General features: G+C 42.0%; 2 protein-coding genes across 2 annotated transcripts in view; both read right to left on the reverse strand.

The window, feature by feature from the left end:
* Positions 1-17,939, reverse strand: part of LOC140197410 (uncharacterized) — a 305,553-nt gene that overhangs the window by 154,768 nt on the left and 132,846 nt on the right. The window lies entirely within an intron of this gene.
* Positions 1-17,939, reverse strand: part of npc1 (Niemann-Pick disease, type C1) — a 40,676-nt gene that overhangs the window by 14,596 nt on the left and 8,141 nt on the right. Inside the window, exons 4-14 of the mRNA XM_072257320.1 lie at positions 17,313-17,473; positions 14,985-15,152; positions 12,319-12,568; positions 11,446-11,525; positions 10,880-11,250; positions 9,008-9,234; positions 6,483-6,583; positions 2,826-2,928; positions 2,545-2,734; positions 1,739-1,921; positions 1,538-1,652 (exon numbers count right to left, since the gene is read on the reverse strand). Of these exons, the coding sequence (XP_072113421.1) occupies positions 1,538-1,652; positions 1,739-1,921; positions 2,545-2,734; positions 2,826-2,928; positions 6,483-6,583; positions 9,008-9,234; positions 10,880-11,250; positions 11,446-11,525; positions 12,319-12,568; positions 14,985-15,152; positions 17,313-17,473 (1,949 nt within the window). The remainder of the gene's footprint in view (positions 1-1,537; positions 1,653-1,738; positions 1,922-2,544; positions 2,735-2,825; positions 2,929-6,482; positions 6,584-9,007; positions 9,235-10,879; positions 11,251-11,445; positions 11,526-12,318; positions 12,569-14,984; positions 15,153-17,312; positions 17,474-17,939) is intronic.

Consider the following 17,939-nt stretch of genomic DNA (forward strand, 5'->3'; position numbering starts at 1 on the left):
TCAGGAATAGCTACTTCCCTTCAACCATTTGGTTCTTGAACTTAACAGCACAACCCTAAACAGTACCCCAAGTGTAGCAACACTGACTATTTGGCACTGCAGACTTTGTTCTACTAAGTTTTCTAGTAAAACTTGTGTAAAATTTATGTTAAATCTGTTTGTCTGACACTGCCAGATGATAGTCTACAAATTTTTTTTATTGTTCCTATGCATACAAGTACTTGTGCAGATGACAACTCAGCTTTGTAATTGTACCATATCAAGGTATTTGTTCATCTTTTGTTTCCAACATCATTGGCAAGGCCAATGTTCATTAACTGCTTTTGGTTATCAGCCATTCAGTTTTCTGGAGCACATACTCCCTAGCTGTTGTGGTGACTTCAGTGAAAGCCATAAATCTGAAGACAAGATGAAGAGTTAACTTGGAAACATGAAGAATTGATAGAAGGGGGAAAAAAAAAAAAATCAGCAATGCATCTGTATTTCACGATGCACCTTTAAAGATTAGTGCACAGAAATTCATGGTATGGGAGCATTAGATGATTAGAGATTGGTGACAGTCAGAATAAATCTGTCTCTCAGGCTGCAAGGATACACCCAATTGGCTGTCATATATTAGTGACCTCGAAGCAGTGCTAGTATCTTGATTTCTCTGACAATGAGGGCACATCGCCCATTAGTAGGCTTTCCTCAAATAAACATTAGACAATTCTACAAAATTTTCCCCATCAATGACTGATCTAATCTCTAAAATATGTCAATACTTCCAGTGACCAGAAACATTTCAATTTACAGATAGCCACAGCCCTCTAGTTTCTCAAAGATGAGGCAATACATTTGCCCTGATTAATTTTCACACTACCTTTAAAAGTTACCTCTTAATGTTTAAGCTTATTTCTACCATTTCCTCTCCCATTCTGTAGGGAGGGATTCTACAATGAAGTGTTAATCCTCTAGTGTCAAATTGGGCCCAAGTATGGCTGGATCAAGAGCAAAAGAACTGCTGAAGGAGCTCGGGTAAGGCAGCATCTGTGGGGGAAATAGACGGTTGATACTTTGGTTCGAGACATTCATCTAGATTGAGCAGAGGCGAGGTGCCAGTATAAAGAGAGAGAGGCTGGAACAAAAGCTGGCAATCAGTGGGGGAAGACAATAAGCAGAGGGAGGAGGAGAGTGTAGGAATACAGAGGCAAGAGGTGGTGACAAAGAGCTGCAGATGATGGAATCTGATAGGGGACGAAGCTGGAACATGGAGCCAAATAAGCTGCATAGTTGAGCAGATCAGAACAGTAGGGAAGGTGTCCCATTGTGAGGAGTGAATGGAGTTGGGTTAAGATAATTTCCTTTCTGTGTCACATACGGAACTAGCAACCAATGCAACTAAACAAAACATACACACCCCGAGAACCACAAGAAATTTAATTTCCTGGTTGCTGATCAAGTTTCCAACTTAAACCAGTGTGGATTTTGAAGTATTCAAAAGAGCAAGACCTCGTAATTCTGTCAACCACGTCACGTACAAGACTATCAGACATACCCAGGAAGAATGCCACCGTCTCAGAGAAGGATGACAGGAATATACTTGGTGCCACCTCACCCAGAACTCTGCCAATCTGTTGGTCAACTGACTCATCAAGCAGTCGTTTGTCTCTCTGCAGAGAGGAAAGGAGTGTGATCAGGACCCCAATCAAGTTAACCATGTGGAACATATATAAAAAAATGTGATTAACATGAATACCCTAAATGTCTGAACAATGATGAATATGTTGTCTACACCGACCGCCAGCACCAGGAAAGGGATGACTTCAATCACGATCAGTGTGAGGGGGATCCCAGCATAGCTAAAGATCCCCAGCGAACAGGCCACCGAGCTCAGCACAATCACAATGCCAGCCATTCCTAGAGAAATCTTAGAGTCCACCTAGACAACAGCAAAATGAAAAAGGTAAACGTAAACTTATCAAGGCAGCTGTAATCCTGCTCGTTATCCACAAAATTTGAACAAAGTTCTCCTCTGGAGCTAGTGCACTTATTTGCAGGCAAGGGGCTAGCCACTAAGGCACAACACACTGAAATTCCCACACAGTGGGTCATGGATGGCTTTTGATCATCATGATGGAAGTAACCAGCTTTGTTTCTAACATGGACTGAGGGAGAGCACTGGATGCAGTCACGGGGATTAGGTCTGGTCCCGTTAGGTATTCACCAGAGTAGATTCAAAGTGAACTTGAGACTACACAAACAAACAGCGCCAATAGAATTAAGCTTGAAAACAGGTACCACCAGCTCAAGGACAACTTCTACCCCATTGTCCTAGTATACTAGACTACCTCAATCTGCCTTGCACCTTATTGAATACCTGCACTCTAACACTTGATAGAATAACAACTGAAAATTTTCACCACTTCAAACCACCAATCTGGGGAAATTACTACCTTTTAGAATCTGCATTTTTGCCTAATCATTTCAGTTGCACAATTAATTCTTCCCCCCCCCCCCACCCAAAACAGCAATGCAATGAGGATATCTGCCTGCTTCACTCACCAGGCAATTCAAGCAGCTCCTTATGTGCCCCAAGGCGATGGAGATGTACAGAAACATGATAATGTAGCTGATAAGAATAGTTTTGACATCACTGTTACTCTCACGGTTTATTTCATCTTCAATACTCCGTTCGGAAGAGAACGAAATGCTCAGGTTGGAATTATTATAACTCTTCAGAAAATCAACAAACCTGAACAGAGAAATAAATTAAACACCATTTGCAAGAATTTGATTGATGTGTTTCTAGAAGTAGAAAGGTTATTCAATGACGAGTTACTTACACTTTCTCCCAGGCCAAGACTCTATTCAGTTTTTCAGTGTCATTGTGAAAATTATTTACAGGGAAGGTAATCACCAGTGCTGTTGCATTGTTATAATCTTCATCTGTGGGATTTTAAAGACATCACTATTATACAAAAATAGGACATGTTGCTTGGTCAAATAGCCTGCAGTCTGGGATTCAGTTAAACAGTTTCTCCTCTTCCCCCACAGTGCTCTACATACAGCAAGGTCGGAGAGGTTCAGTACAGAAACAGGCCCCTCAGCCCACACTAGCCACCCATTTACAATCCTACATTATCCCAAGTTTTATTCCTCTGCCAATATGCTCATCAAGTGTGCAGACCTTGGCACTCACCTATATGCCAGGGACAATTTACAGCCACCCGCATATCTTCAGGATACGGAGGAAACTGGAGTGCCCCATGCGGATGGGGGTGGGAGGGGGCCCCAAAACTTGAGGTCAGAATTTTTTAAAAATCAAATTGGACTTGTACGGCATATAAACAGGCCTTTCAGCCCAACTGATCAATACTGACTGGCCCAGCAAGCTAGTCCCACCTACTCATATTTGGCCCATAGTCCTCTCACCCTCTCCTATCCATGTACTGGGTGGTTTTAAAATATTGCTACCTCAACCACTGAGGAAAGGTAGAGCGCAGGAGGATGACAGGCAATTTGATAGAGGTATACAAGATAAGAGGCATAGACAGAGTGGACAGCCAGCAACTTTACCTCAGTGTCCAATGGATAATATGGGAAGGCACAACTTAAGCTGAAGTATGGGGGTAGAAGATTTTTTAAAAAGTGGCAAGTGCCAGGAGTGATGATAGAGATGGATATATTAGGGACATGCAAGAGACATATAGGCAAATGGGTGAAAGAAAAATGTAGGGCGAATGAGGAAAGGGTTAGATTGATCTTAAAGTAGGTTTAAAAGGTCAGCTCTACATCATGGGCTTAAGGGCCTGTACTGTTCTATGTTCTATTTATGGCAGCTTGTTACAAACACCATCCTTGTGAAGAAGCTACCCTAATGTCCATTTTAAATCTCATTTCTGATCGTAAACCTATGCCCTCATTTTTTTAAGCACCTCCTCCTTGGAGATAAAGGCCATGTGCTTTCTCGCAGTCTATGCCCCTCGTGATTTTGTATACGCCATATCTCCGCTGCAGGAGAGTAACCCTTTATCTCCTACATTGCAGAGAATAATGTCCTCAGATGAACCAGGATCTCTGATTCTGTGAGACAGCAGTTTGGTCACTGGCCCTTCCATTGAAGGTGCTGGGAAGGAGGGACACATGCTTTCAACATGAAATTAAATTCCTAGTCTTTCAAGACTTTTTGCATACCAGCTGCTGCACAGAATCCTAGATGTAGATTCAATGAAACTACTTTCTCTGGATCTGGGCAAAAGGAATTGAAATTGGTTTATTGACACATGAACAGAGGTACAGTGAAAAACTTGTCTTGCATACTGATCAATTCATTACAGTGCATTGAGGCAGAAGAAGGGAAAAACCAGAATAATGTGTAACAGCAACAGAGAAAGTACAGTGCAGGCAGATAATAAGGTGCAAGATTATAGAGGTACATTGAGAGGCCAGGAATCCATCTTATCACACTAGGGTACTGTTCAGCATTCTTAGAACAATGAAATCGTAGCTGCCTTTGAACCCAATGGTATACGTTTTCAGGCTTTTTCATCTTCTGCCTGAAGGGAGAGGGAAGAGAATGCCTGGGTGTGTGGCAATCAACAACTCACAGCCCTTGAATTGAAGTCTGCTGGGCCATTTCAGGAGGCATTTAGAAAGTCAACTGCATTGGCAAGTCTGAACTCGCAGACCCGCAGCTTTCCCACCCTGAAGCTAGGAGCCACACAAGCTGCAAAAACCACAATCAACTAGAGGTGATTATCACTGATGGTTAGATTACAACGCAGAACCATACAGCTCAATACAGGCCCTTTGGCTCTCAATGTTGTGCAGACCTGTTAACCCACCCCAAGATTTATACAACCCTTCACTGACACATAGCCCTCGACTTTTCTGTCATCCATGTGCTTAAGTCTTTTAAATGTCCCCAAAGTATCAGCCTCCACTACCACCCCAGCAGTGTGTTCCATTCACCCATTCTCTAAAAGCCTACCTGACATTGCCCTAAACTTTTCTCCAATCACCTCAAAATTATGCATTCTTGTATGAGCCATTTCTGCCTTACTTCTTACAAAATCTAAGTTCCACAGCTGCTGTGGTGGAACTGGAGCTCAGACTTCTGGATCGCAACCTTTCAAGTTCTGGATCACTGGCCCAATTAGGGATCTGGTGAATCATCACTTAATCTGATCTAGCTTGGCTGAAATAAATAGGAAATGGCACATAGGCAGCCACAGGGAAAAGCTAGAATTGACAATTCAAAACTCCATTTCTCATTACTGTCGAAGGAAACGACTGATTCAGGTTTCTCACCACCTACTTGGATCACTGAAAACAAGTCATGTTATGGCATTCAAGCTGCGATGCATACAGCCCACATTTCAATACAGCACCAGTAGCTTGGCATAATTAGATTCATGGCATTTGTGGAACACTGAGTATTTTGTAGCTGGCTGATAAATTGTGTTATGTCAGTTTTAAATCACAAAAGGTTAAAATTTTAAAGAGACCTTTAAATGGATTAGATCAGAGCTGTACAGCAGAGCAACAGATCCTTTGGCCTACCACATCCATGCCAAACAATGCCAAGTTAAACAGGCCTCTCGAGTTCCAGACTTAAACATGGTACCTACAATTGATGGGAAAAACAGCCCAGGAAATTAAGAGGAAGCCCAGTGACCAATAGGCTGGAATCAGAGAGTCCATTTCTCTTCTGGTTATGTTTGAGGAATGTTTTATTCTCAGCAACATTTCTAACAGTTCCTGATTCAATTACAAATTTAACTACTCCACCACTAGCCTTTACCACAAAATTAGAACCACATGTGTGAAACTAATTAAAGCAGATATTTTAACAGATTGCATGCCCAAAACATTGCTACTTATCGTTACTGCACAGCCTCATTACAATGCCAACATTTTAATAATTCCACATCCATAATATTTCAATTTTAGATTGAAAAATGGATTACGTCCTCTGGTTTGATAAAATAGACTTGACCTTGCATCTTTTGGCATTATATTCTGCACTGTGTTGTTTATCCCCTTGTAACCAGAATCATTCTCACTGACTTCAGATGATGAAGTTTGTATTTTGTAGCAGCAGTACACTGCAAAGTTACAAAAATAATTACTGCAAAGAGAGGAATAATGAGGTAGTGTTTATAAATTAAATGGACTGGAAGAAGCCGTTCCTGACTCATTGAGTGAGAGCCTTCAGACTCCTGTACCTCCTCGCAGATGGTAGTAATGAGAAGAGGGCATATTCCAGATGGTAAAGATCCTTAATGACCACACAACCTCAATGCACTATTACAGTGAAATTGTCTGTATGGATTGCATGCAATGATTTTCACTGTACCCAAGTGATAATGCAAATTTAATTCAAGTGTATTAACACCAGAAACAAACTAACACATTTCTAATGCAGGAGAACTCTAACCAGTACAGCCAAGTGTGAATTGAAATAGTACAATGGAACTGGAGTTGCAGATTCTGCTTACCATTGTATCCTCCTACAACTAACCACGGAAAAACTGGACCACCAAATGTTCCCAAACAGGGGTCATGAAGCTTAGTTGTGTCATTGAGTGAAGCTGGAGCCCTGAAAATTCAATCATGATTGTTTTAGAGATAGTATTGAAAGCAAAACAATATCTTGTCATTAAAGAGCCAAATTTTGAAGTTATATTATACTGAAGTAAAAGCAGAAACTCTGGCGTATTAGAGGTCTAGTTAGATGCAAACAGTTAACACCACCTTGCTACCACATCCTTTAACACAAGAAACAGTGTACAACTGTTCCACTTACTCCCCATCTTCAAATGGTGTTTAAGTAAAAGTTCAAAACTGCTCAAGGTTTAAGGAAAGAGATTCAAAACTTGCATACAAAAATGGGAAGACACATTGCCAACACCCCCTCTCCCAAATCTAAACTTGATAGTTACTTCAACACCGAACAGGAATTTGGCAAGCTTTTTGGGCTGGCCTGTCCTTGTCAAAAACCCTCTTTACACACTATTTCTTGGACTGTAAGTAGTGGAAAAGGTTAAAACTGGTCAGATTCAAATATCTATTCCTCCCTCAACCCTCCCCACCCACTATAGAGCAGTTGTGGCAGTCAGGAATTCACTGCCTGAAAGGGTAAGAGGGTTAAGTCAGTACTTGGTGCACAGATCTACCTAGTACCGAGGAAGAGGAATAATGTTGGAGGATTTCCCAATTATAACATATGAGCCAAAATATTTCCTGTACTGAAGTCCGATTCTGGGCACAATTTAAAAGCTACCTTTGAACTATGGAGTTTAGGACACACAACACAGAATACCAAGTGGCTAGATTTAAATCCTAGAGATAAATACCAGATAGGCTAAAGGTGGTGAATACTAAATTCCCAGCTGGTATGCATTTCTGGCAAGGAGCATGATTACACACGAGACAAAATGAAATTCAGAAGCTGCAGATGCTGAAAATCTGAAACAAATAAAAGGCTGGAAATCCTCAATATACAGGTATTCAACATTTGTGGAAAAGATTAACATTTCAGGTCAAAAACCCTTCTTCATAACAGACCAACCCAAAATATTAACCACTTCCAACGTTTTTCGGACAACTGAAGTTCATCATGTACATGTTTTGGGAACATCTATACCAGGTCTGGGTTCTAGACATAGTAATCTGCTGAAATAAAGTGCAAGTTTGGTCCATTTCACATTTGAGACGTACAGTAGGGGTGTAATTTAGAAATGAGAATCGATGACAAGAGTATATAGACTGGGCTGGGGAAGGAAAAACCAAGTTGCCGTGAAAATAATCCTAGCCTTTGGCATCCTCAAAGCATCCTGTTCTAAACAATAAAAATACCTTTGGGTTATCAGCTCAGGGGACAACACCAACTAGTCTCATGTACCAGCAAATTTGCTCAAGTTCTCTTTGCAAGTGATATTGGATCTTGTGAAAAACACCACCTCAGGACTGCAATTCTCTTGAATATATTCAGACCAACAGTGGAGCTTCAGAAATAAAGGCAATCTAGGAAGAGAAAAAACCACTGGAGAAGCAGTCACGCATTTTCAGTGGAGCAAGTTTGAGGAACTATGTGGTCAGCTCAATGATTCAATTCTCCTCGTCTAGTCCTTGCATTGCAGAGACTCACCACCTTCAATTTTAAAAACTTAATTTTTGACTAATCAATTTATACAAAGGAAGGAACAGTAAAACTATTACATTCAGCAGTTTTAACTTCACGAAAACAAACTAGCACCATTGCTACTCTTCTGACCCCTTGGGGTGATATACTCAATGCTTGAAGTGCTTCCCAATCCAACTCAGCCCCTCCGAGAACAGTAGCAGAAGGACCCTGGTCTGCAGCCCTTGCCCAGATTCTGTACTGAGGGATGCACTGAGCTTCAGTGCATCCTTCAGTACACACACTCCCACAACCTGGAATGAGCCCGTCAGCAGCAATCCCTTACAAGTATCTCATTGTGCTGCAAGATCACAATTTGGGCAGATCAAATGGCATCTTTCACCAAGTAGGTGACCTGCCATCAGCACCTTGTGTCTGTGTGCATCTAGGAACTGAGACCACAACCCTTGCTTCTATCTCCACACCTCCTTCACAAACCCAGTCTGCAAACTGGGCGAGAGTCTCTTCCCCACCACAACAACCCCAAAAGCAGTCTGCATTGGAGGTGTTTGTCATCTTTTGGGAAGGGTCTCATGGTCCCCCTCACCACCTACCAAGCAAGATTTTGGTGCTTGTTGGCAAGTTCTGGTAATGAGGCAGTTATTTACTAGAAATCTCCACATGGGCAAGGTTGTCCAACTCAAACTACTCCCATACAAGGATCCCAAAAAATTAGATACTGGCAGTTTGTGATTAATCAAACCAGACAGCAAGGTCTAAAAACATATCACAAACCAATGAGCAAATAGTTTAATGTTTGATGCCTTGAATTTGCAGTGGAAGGAAGCAATAGTCTCATCACCCAACCCCATTCCAGTCCATTTACACATGTTCACGTACCTAGTGCAGTACAGGAAGTGACTATGGTAGTCAGCATATACATAAAAATAATCACCAACAGAATGATCAAGGACAGTGTGGCTGTTCTGGAAGTAGTTCAAGACACTCAGTATGGTGCAGTTATTGTTATATGGAGCCAGGGGTGTCAGGCAGATGTCCTGAAGCTTCACACTTTCATTCTTGTAATAGGCCTCCAAATCCTGGATTGCATCCTGCAAATCCAGCACCTAAAAATAATTGAAAGTTTGGAACAGGTCATAAATGAACAAATGGAATCTTAAAGTCAAAATGCACCTCAAAGCCTGACCCTTCACTTTATGTACCCTCGATTTTAAGGTCACCCCTTAGCCTCCTTTGCTCCAGGAAGACAGTCCCAACCCATCCAGTCCCAACATGATTGAATGGTTTCAACCGCTCCCCCCCCCCACCCGCCTCAGTTTATTCCCATTCTTCAGTGTGGCAACCAAAATAGTATATAATTAATGCTATACACAGTGCAAGTCTAAGCACATACAGATTAAGAATTAACCCAGTGGGGCAAGCGTACCATTAAATGACAAGCTTTCAATGGGTAGCTGTTTGGCTAATGCCAGGGTTTTACTATATCTTTCAAGGAATTTCTCCTCTTTAGATCTTTAACCCATTCACTTTCCAAAGGGATTGATACTTCCACTGCCTTTAGGCAATGCACTTCGGACCAACTCACAAACAGTTGGCTCAGATGTTTAATGTTTAGATTAAACACATCTGTAGATCCTAGCCTCAGCAACTTCCACCAAATACACAACCATCAGACCGGTGTGAGACTACTCAATGCGACATAGGACACTCAAAGCTGCTACGCAGGTTGACACTGGTTAAGAAAGCATACGGTGCATTGGCCTTCATCAGTCGTGGGACTGAGTTTAGGCGCTGAAAGGTAATGTTGCAGCTCTATAGGACCTTGGTCAGACCACACTTGGAGTACTGTGCTCAGTTCTGGTTGCCTCATTACAGGAAGGATGTGGAAACCATAGAAAGGGTGCAGAGGAGATTTACAAGGATGTTGCCTGGATTGGGGAGCATGCCATGAGAATAGGTTGAGTGAACTCAGCCTTTTCTCCTTGGAGTGACAGAGGATAAGAGGTGACCTGATATATGTGAATAAGATAATGAGAGGCAGTGATTGTGTGGATAGTCAGAGGCTTTTTCCCCCAGGGCTGAAATAGCTAGTATGAGAGGGGATACTTTTAATGTGCTTGGCAGTAGTTACAGAGGAGATGTCAGGGGTAAGTTGTTTTTTTTTTTTTTTTATTAAAAACGCAGAGACTGGTGAGTGTGTGGAATGGGGAATGGGGTGTCGACGACGGTGGTGGAGGTGGAAACGATAGGGTCTTTTAAGAGACCCCTGGATAGGTACATGGAGCTCAGAAAAACAGAGGGCTATGGGTAACTCTAGATAATTTCTAAAGTAAGGACCTGTTCAGCACAGCTTTGTGGGCCAAGGGGCCTGTATTGTGCTGTAGGTTTTCTATGTTTCTAACTGGTGGGTGGAGAGCAGTGAGGAAATTATTCAGCATCTGTTACACTGCCTGTCGGACATCCCCAGAGATTACCATCACTAAGACAAGTTCAGGCCTTTGGCTCTCTACCAGCAACCACCCCACAAACAATCAACATCTTGCACTGGGCAACCCCGCCTTCCCTGCAATTGAGTCTTCATGCCAAATCTTGCAACACTTTTCCACTGCCTAGTGGAAATTTACTGAAGCTCCCTTTCCCAATCCTCAGCCTTATTCAAAATTTATCCCTTATTTGTTGCACCAAAGAATAGATCTAGTTTTAACCCTTCACGCTGACACCATACCAACAGATTTCCCCTACAATACAAACCTGGTGTAATATATCCTTCCTCAAAGGTGGGCCAAAGGGTACATCTGACCCTGACGGGTAAGGGGAGAATGTAGTCCAAGTGCTGTTTGGTGCTGTAATAATCAGCTGTTCGGTGCGAAAGAAAGGTCCAAAGTGAGTGTCAAAGTAATATTTTTCTTTGCGAGCTTGGCTGGAAGGAGCAGACCAGAGTTCAACTGGATCAGTGGTGATCTTCATGAAAACCAAGCCTGAAGAACAGATTCCTACAGCAATGATGGTGAGGATGATCACCGGAGCAGGGTTTCTCACACAGAAGGACCCCCACTGTGAGAATATGTCACGCAGGAGAGCTTCTGATTTTGCACCAAGCTGTTCACAACAGGACTTCTTTTCTGGGGGGACAGTACAATTATCACATTGGGAAGGGGATTAATATACATTGCAGTCACCCACACATGTTTGCAAATGCATACCCCACTAAAAGCAATTCACAAAAGCAAGTGATTATGCAAAGTTAACTTGAGCCAGATTCCATTTCACAGAATTAATTTAATTCAATTTGCCAAGACAAAACCACAAAAACCTACCTAGATCATACTCCATGTTCACTGAATTACTTGTGCTGGTATCAATAATCGGTGCATATTCAGAAACAATATGCTGGTTCCTGTAGCAGAAAGAGGAGATTCAGAAGAAGCAAACAGACATTGTAAGGAGATGCTCCACGGTTCTTTACAACCAGCTCTCTGCTTCAGGTCCTGTGTTTACATAATCTATACACCCTAGTACTTCAATGCTCAATTTTAATTTTCAATGCTTGCAGATTGATTCAAAATTGAGGAGGAACGCCTAGACTATTTACAGCAATGCTACATTCTACAACACCCAATGAGGTGGACCAGGCACTTCCCCCAAGATCTCCAGGCAGATGGAAGGGGTGGAGGCTGAATGAGAGTGGAATGTGTCAAAGGGCTGGTGTTAGCTCCAAACAAGTTAAATGCAGTAGGTAACCAGATAATGAACACCAGGACTGTTGTCAAGAAAAGATTCCAATATCTGTCCTGCCATCAGCCCTCAATGATCAGAGCCCGTTCAATATTTTTCCACAAGAGACTGTCATTCAGCTCACTGACTTGTGCCATTTCTCTGCAATATTACCCAATACTTCCCACTGATATCCCCAATCTAAGTGGTAGGAGAAATTTATTGCAGTCAGTTAAGCAACCAGCAAGACTTGGGGGATGTGGGAGGGAACCACAGTATTTGGGGGAACCTACATGGCCTCAGGAAGTTTATGTAATCGAGACAGACAGCAGTCAAGGTCAGGGTTGAAGGCAGATCTTAGGATCAGTTACACAGTAAAAGTTTACCGTGTATTTTCAGATGGCATACTCTGGTCCACCGGCCTCTACATCTACATGGAACCTGTCACAAGTAGACAGACTTTCCAACTTCATTACCTGCAAAACGACATCCAAATGACGCCTCCCACAAAGGAGAGCAGGAAGACCAGATAGACGATCCACATTATGACAGCCATGGCGTCCAGACCAAAAATGGTCCATGGCTCAGGTAGTGGTGGTGACACTGGCTTTGGGCCACAAACCAGCGAGCAATCTTGACAGCTACACGGTGGTGAACCATCGTCCAGACTCTCATTGCAGCCTCTGGTTTCATTGTTCATTGGGATCATTCTTCCAACAGGATCATCTAACAAAGACAACGCCAATATCATAAAGTAACAGTTTGCATTCCACTTTCTTCCAAAAAGCACATTACTTCTTTGGGAAAGGGGCACCTCCTGTACTATGCTCCTCTTCCGACTTATCTAGTACATCACCATTGGGATAATGATTAAATAAGAATTCTGATCTTCAGTTTACTTGGAAAATAAAGATTAAGCTTATTGTTAGATGTATTAGAAGGATTTCGATTGCTAAATGCACTTTCGAGCAGGATACTAAATAACACTTTCAATGGGTATGAAACTCAGTGTTGTAGTACACTAATCGATGGAAGCAAATGTTGGACAATATCAAAGCAAAATGAGAGAAAACTCGAAGCTGCAGAAATGTGTTTTCTGAAAAGAATAATGAAAATATCGTGAAAGGGCCGAAACAAATAAAGAAGTGTTGCGAAAAGCCAGAATAAAAAGAGCTGGTATGATCAATCAGGAAACGGCAGTAGGAATTTCTGGGACACATACTGAGGAAAGACAAGCTCGAACATCTTGCAGTAATGGGAAAAACTGATGGAAGAAAGAGCCACTGTCGACAGCACATGACATTCATGGGCTACATCAAGGGATGGACAAGCCAAGTTTTGAAGAACTTATTAGAACCCTTCAGATTAAAGACAGATGGAGGCCATGATCTCCCACGTCATACGACATAGCACACGATGATGATGATACGTTTGTTAGAGATAAAGCACAGTAGTGATCGCCAACCTTTTTAAGCCCAAGATCCCCTACCTCAGCCTTAGTGAAAGGCAAGTTCTACCCACTAAATCGTTTAGAGAAAAAACAACTCAGATTGTACTTCCAACTAGTGGCCTTTTATTTGGCTAATTGTATTTGAATTACATAAAATGCTTTTGTCAAACTTTCAAATTAATTCAACCAACACTGTAACTAGCATATCAAACAGGCCATAGCTGTCTTTCTTTAAGAATATTACAATACTTCATACCTTTTGTAGTAACTTCTACTTTGAAAAAGGACCACTCGACAACTTCATGTCCAAAGGAACAACTTTATCTGGGATGGCAAAACCAATGCGGCGGAGGGGCTTATACACACATGCACAGAAAAGACTGGAAGTAAAACCCTGCAACCCCGGAAACAACCTCTGTTTATGAACAGCTTCCCCTAGCGGGAGTATTGCTATATTACCATTATCCTAATTGGTATTAACTTATCTTTATAATGCTCACATTACAACACTTCTCCCCCTTTAAATTCCAACATTCCCTAAACGTAAAAGAACTGGGAAACAAAAAACACAGTGGTGCCATTATCTTGCGTACCTCTGGAACTTAGTGTCTCAGTAACAGTTTACCAATACAAAACACCTGAAAAACGTGGCAGAATCAACATTCAATCTAACAAAGGAAACTGTCCATTCAAATATTCAGTCTGTCAGCAGGTTTGCGAGGGCGCTGTGCTGCAACAGATGAAAATTATGAAATCTAAGTACAGGAGTTGTCTTACTGACAGACACCTCACAGACAGTCTCAAACTGGTGTATTTATTTTCTATTTATTTATTTATTTGTTTATTTTCGGGATCTACTGGGAAAGTCTCAAAGATCAACCAATTAGCAACCACTAAAGCACAGCCCTTCAGTCTAACGAGTCCACGTTGCCCAATTACACCCATACGACTAATTAACCTGCAGGTCTCATGTCTAACACCCACGGGGCATGCACTGAAAGAGAGGGGGTTAGTTCAAAGGGGATGGGATTTACTTTTTAGCTGGCTCAGCACAACACCGTAGGCTGAAGGGCCTGTTTCTGTGCAGCACTGTTTGTGTTTTATGTCCCACATCTTTGGAATGTGGGAGGGAACTTAGCACCTGAAGGAAACCCACAGAGTCACAGGGAGAACACACAAACTCCTTTCAGACAGTGCTGGAATTGAACCCTGGTTGATGGAATTACGCTAAATGCTATACTATCATGTTGTCTCATATCAATAGTATATGGCATAAAACAGCAGCTAAACCTCAAGGTCATTAGTGAGTTTAAGTATGAGGTTTAGCAATAAATACTTTAATAGAAAAGGTGAAGGAAATATTCAGCAAGTCAGGCAGCATCTGAGAGTTAGAAACAATTACTGCTTCAAGACAATGGATTTTAATAGCTCTGACCTGAAATGCAACCCCTACAGATGCTGCCTAACTCCCAATACATTAAACGGTCCATAATAATTAGTTAATTTTGCATCAAAGCTAACAATTTTTGAGCCACTCAATAGTTTCTGAAAAAGCATTTTTCACTTATCCAGCAAAGACACATGTATTGTGCTCCACTAGGAAAAACACCATACCCACAAGCAATGGTGAAGTCACTGTTCAAATGTCTTAAAATGTATACAGTGCAAAATGACAGAACAAATGAAGCTTACCACCAAAAATGGGAATAATATTGAAGGGGGTCTGAGCGTTGCTTGTACTACACATGTACTGAATCCAGTTGGTTGCGTTGCAGTCCTTTGCATCTTTTCCACAAAGCAGTCCCAGAGCTTTTTCATTACTTGAAGGAGACTGAACATCTTTGCAGGCATTGTACATGGCTGGATGAAGACAAACATCAGCATAGTGATTTATACTGGCTGGTCTCAATGTTAAATTTTGAATTGGCAAGTTATTAACCGTCTTCAAGAAAAATTTAAATTCTTTTCACTAAGAAATAGATTTGATTCTGGCTTTAAACTCAGAGTAGACAACAAGGAAATGGAATGGATATGTTTTGGATAACATTTCTATCCAAGAAATCAAATGCAAAATCCCCAAACCACAATGATCTGACTAGACAAAAAACAAAGTCCAGACCTAATATTTCTGTTAACGCAAAGCTTGCAAACAGTCCTTGTAATCCAAGAACGTGTTCAAACATAGAAAACTGATCTAATTATTTGTACTTGATACCTCACAATGATGCTGGCTTGTCTTGTCAATGACATAAACCTCTAGGACAGCGGTCCCCAACCACTGGGCCGCGGACTGGTACCAGGCCGCAAAGCATGTGCTACCGGGCCGTGAGGAAACGATATGATTTGGTGATATGAGTCAGCTGCACCTTTCCTCATTCCCTGTCACGCCCACTGTTGAGCTTGAATGCATGCGAGGTCATTACGCACGCGTCATCCATGTCAGCACGGGAAGGAGATCAACTCCTCGAGCTTGCAAATGACGGTGGGCTGAAAAGTATGTTTGACATAACATCTCTGCCAGCATTCTGGATCAAAGTCAAGGCTAAATATCCTGAGATAGCCACGAAAGCACACAAAACGTTGCTTCCATTTCCAACACATCTCTGCAATGAATGCAACGAAAACAAAATTGCGGAATAGACTGGACATAAGGAACCCCGTTCGAGTATCGCTGTCTCCCCTCACCCTTCGATGGGACCGTCTTGTTGCAGGGAAACAAGCCCGGGGCTCCCACTGATTCAGCAATATTGGTGTGTTGCAATGATTTTATATGTTCATACGGGGAAAATATGTGCTGTGTGTTTAATATCCAAACGTTACTTAAAATGTTATGATGCTATTGACTTATAAGTGACTTATATAACCATATAACAATTACAGCACTGAAACAGGCCACCTCAGCCTTTCTAGTCCGTGCCGAATGCTACTGTCACCTAGTCCCATCGACCTGCACTCAGCCCATAACCCTCCATTCCCTTCCTGTCCATATACCTATCCAATTTTTTTTTTTTTTTTAAAATGATAATATCAAACCTGCCTCTACCACTTCATTCAACACTTACTTCAAGCTCCCCTGTCCTCCCCTGATAATTGACTTATCACTATATTCATGTGAGGAAAATATGCGCTGTGTGTTTAATATTAAATTCATTAGATAAACCTTTTTAGAAACGAAATTGAGTGTATTAGCCACTTATCACCTATATTCCGGTCGTTCTTAACACCACCCCCAACCCCCCAACAGAATCGCCAAAAACAATTTGTAGAAAAAAAATTGGCATGTACATGCATGCGCACACAGGTGCCCGTGCAAGGTTTCATGGTCATGGTAGTCTTTCTCGGGGTAAACACAATATATTTGACTGCTACTCTTGTCCGTTGGCAACCCTACCCCCCCCCCCCCCCCCCACCAAGGTCGGCCGGTACGCAAGAATATTGCCTATAATAAATGGTCCGCGTGCAAAAAGGGTTGGGAACCTCTGCTCTAGGAACAGGGCAATAACCACCCCAGAGTAGCAGAGTATTACATGCTATTTCTCACCTACCCCACTAACAGGTTCGTGTGTAGATAAGCATGATGAACTTTAGCCTGCAGTTAGGCAATGTTTAACACAATCTCAACAATTCAAGTTAAACTCCCCTGGCTCACTGATGCAACGAGCACACAGCTGTGCATACTACTGACGTTCCCAAAAGAAATGGAGATCCCACAAGAGTGAACAGGTATGCTGGATAAATGTGGAGTTACATTTTGGAACTACTTGTTAGCAAAAGGAGATTACTGATATTAACCTGAAGATCAAGGGGCTTGAATTTTTGACCATAATAGAACATCGAATAGTACAGCACAGTACAGGCCCTTTGGCCACAATGCTGTGCTGATCTTCTAACTTACTCCAAGATCAATCTAATCCTTCCCTCCCACAACGCCTTCCATTTTTCAGTCATCCATAATTAATTCATGCCATGTTTCTACCCAGCATTTGACAAGTAACAGGCATTGCATCAAAAACTTCTCACCATTTGCAAAGCTTGATCCAATGTAGTATTCCACCTCTGTGATGCTAGTTTGATTGTGAATATATTGCTCAAACTTGGTGGCATTGAGAAACAGACTCTGAACAGGACTGCAAGTTAGTTCACAATAAAAGGTCATAAAGTTGTGAAAACAAGAGGGACACCTGCAACATAAAGGTAAGGACTGTTATATATCCTGAAACAAGTGCTCCAAATGACAGATATCCTCCCCAAATACATTCAATCCAGCCTGGTACAAACTGTGCAGCAATGCAAAATCTGTTGAGCAACTGTCATTAGATATTGGAAAAGGAAGCTATACCCTTCCAGTTTGATCTGCGGCAAATCAACCCAAATGCATTCTAGCAACACACATCAAAGTTGCTGGTGAACGCAGCAGGCCAGGCAGCATCTCTAGGAAGAGGTGCAGTCGACGTTTCAGGCCGAGACCCTTCGTCAGGACTAACTGAAGGAAGAGTTAGTAAGAGATTTGAAAGTGGGAGGGGGAGGGGGAGATCCAAAATAATAGGAGAAGACAAGAGGGGGAGGGATGGAGCCAAGAGCTGGACAGGTGATTGGCAAAGGGGATATGAGAGGATCATGGGACAGGAGGTCCGGGGAGAAGGAAAG

Source organism: Mobula birostris, chromosome 1 (genome assembly GCF_030028105.1).
Source record: "Mobula birostris isolate sMobBir1 chromosome 1, sMobBir1.hap1, whole genome shotgun sequence".
Taxonomy (NCBI): Eukaryota; Metazoa; Chordata; class Chondrichthyes; order Myliobatiformes; family Myliobatidae; genus Mobula; species Mobula birostris.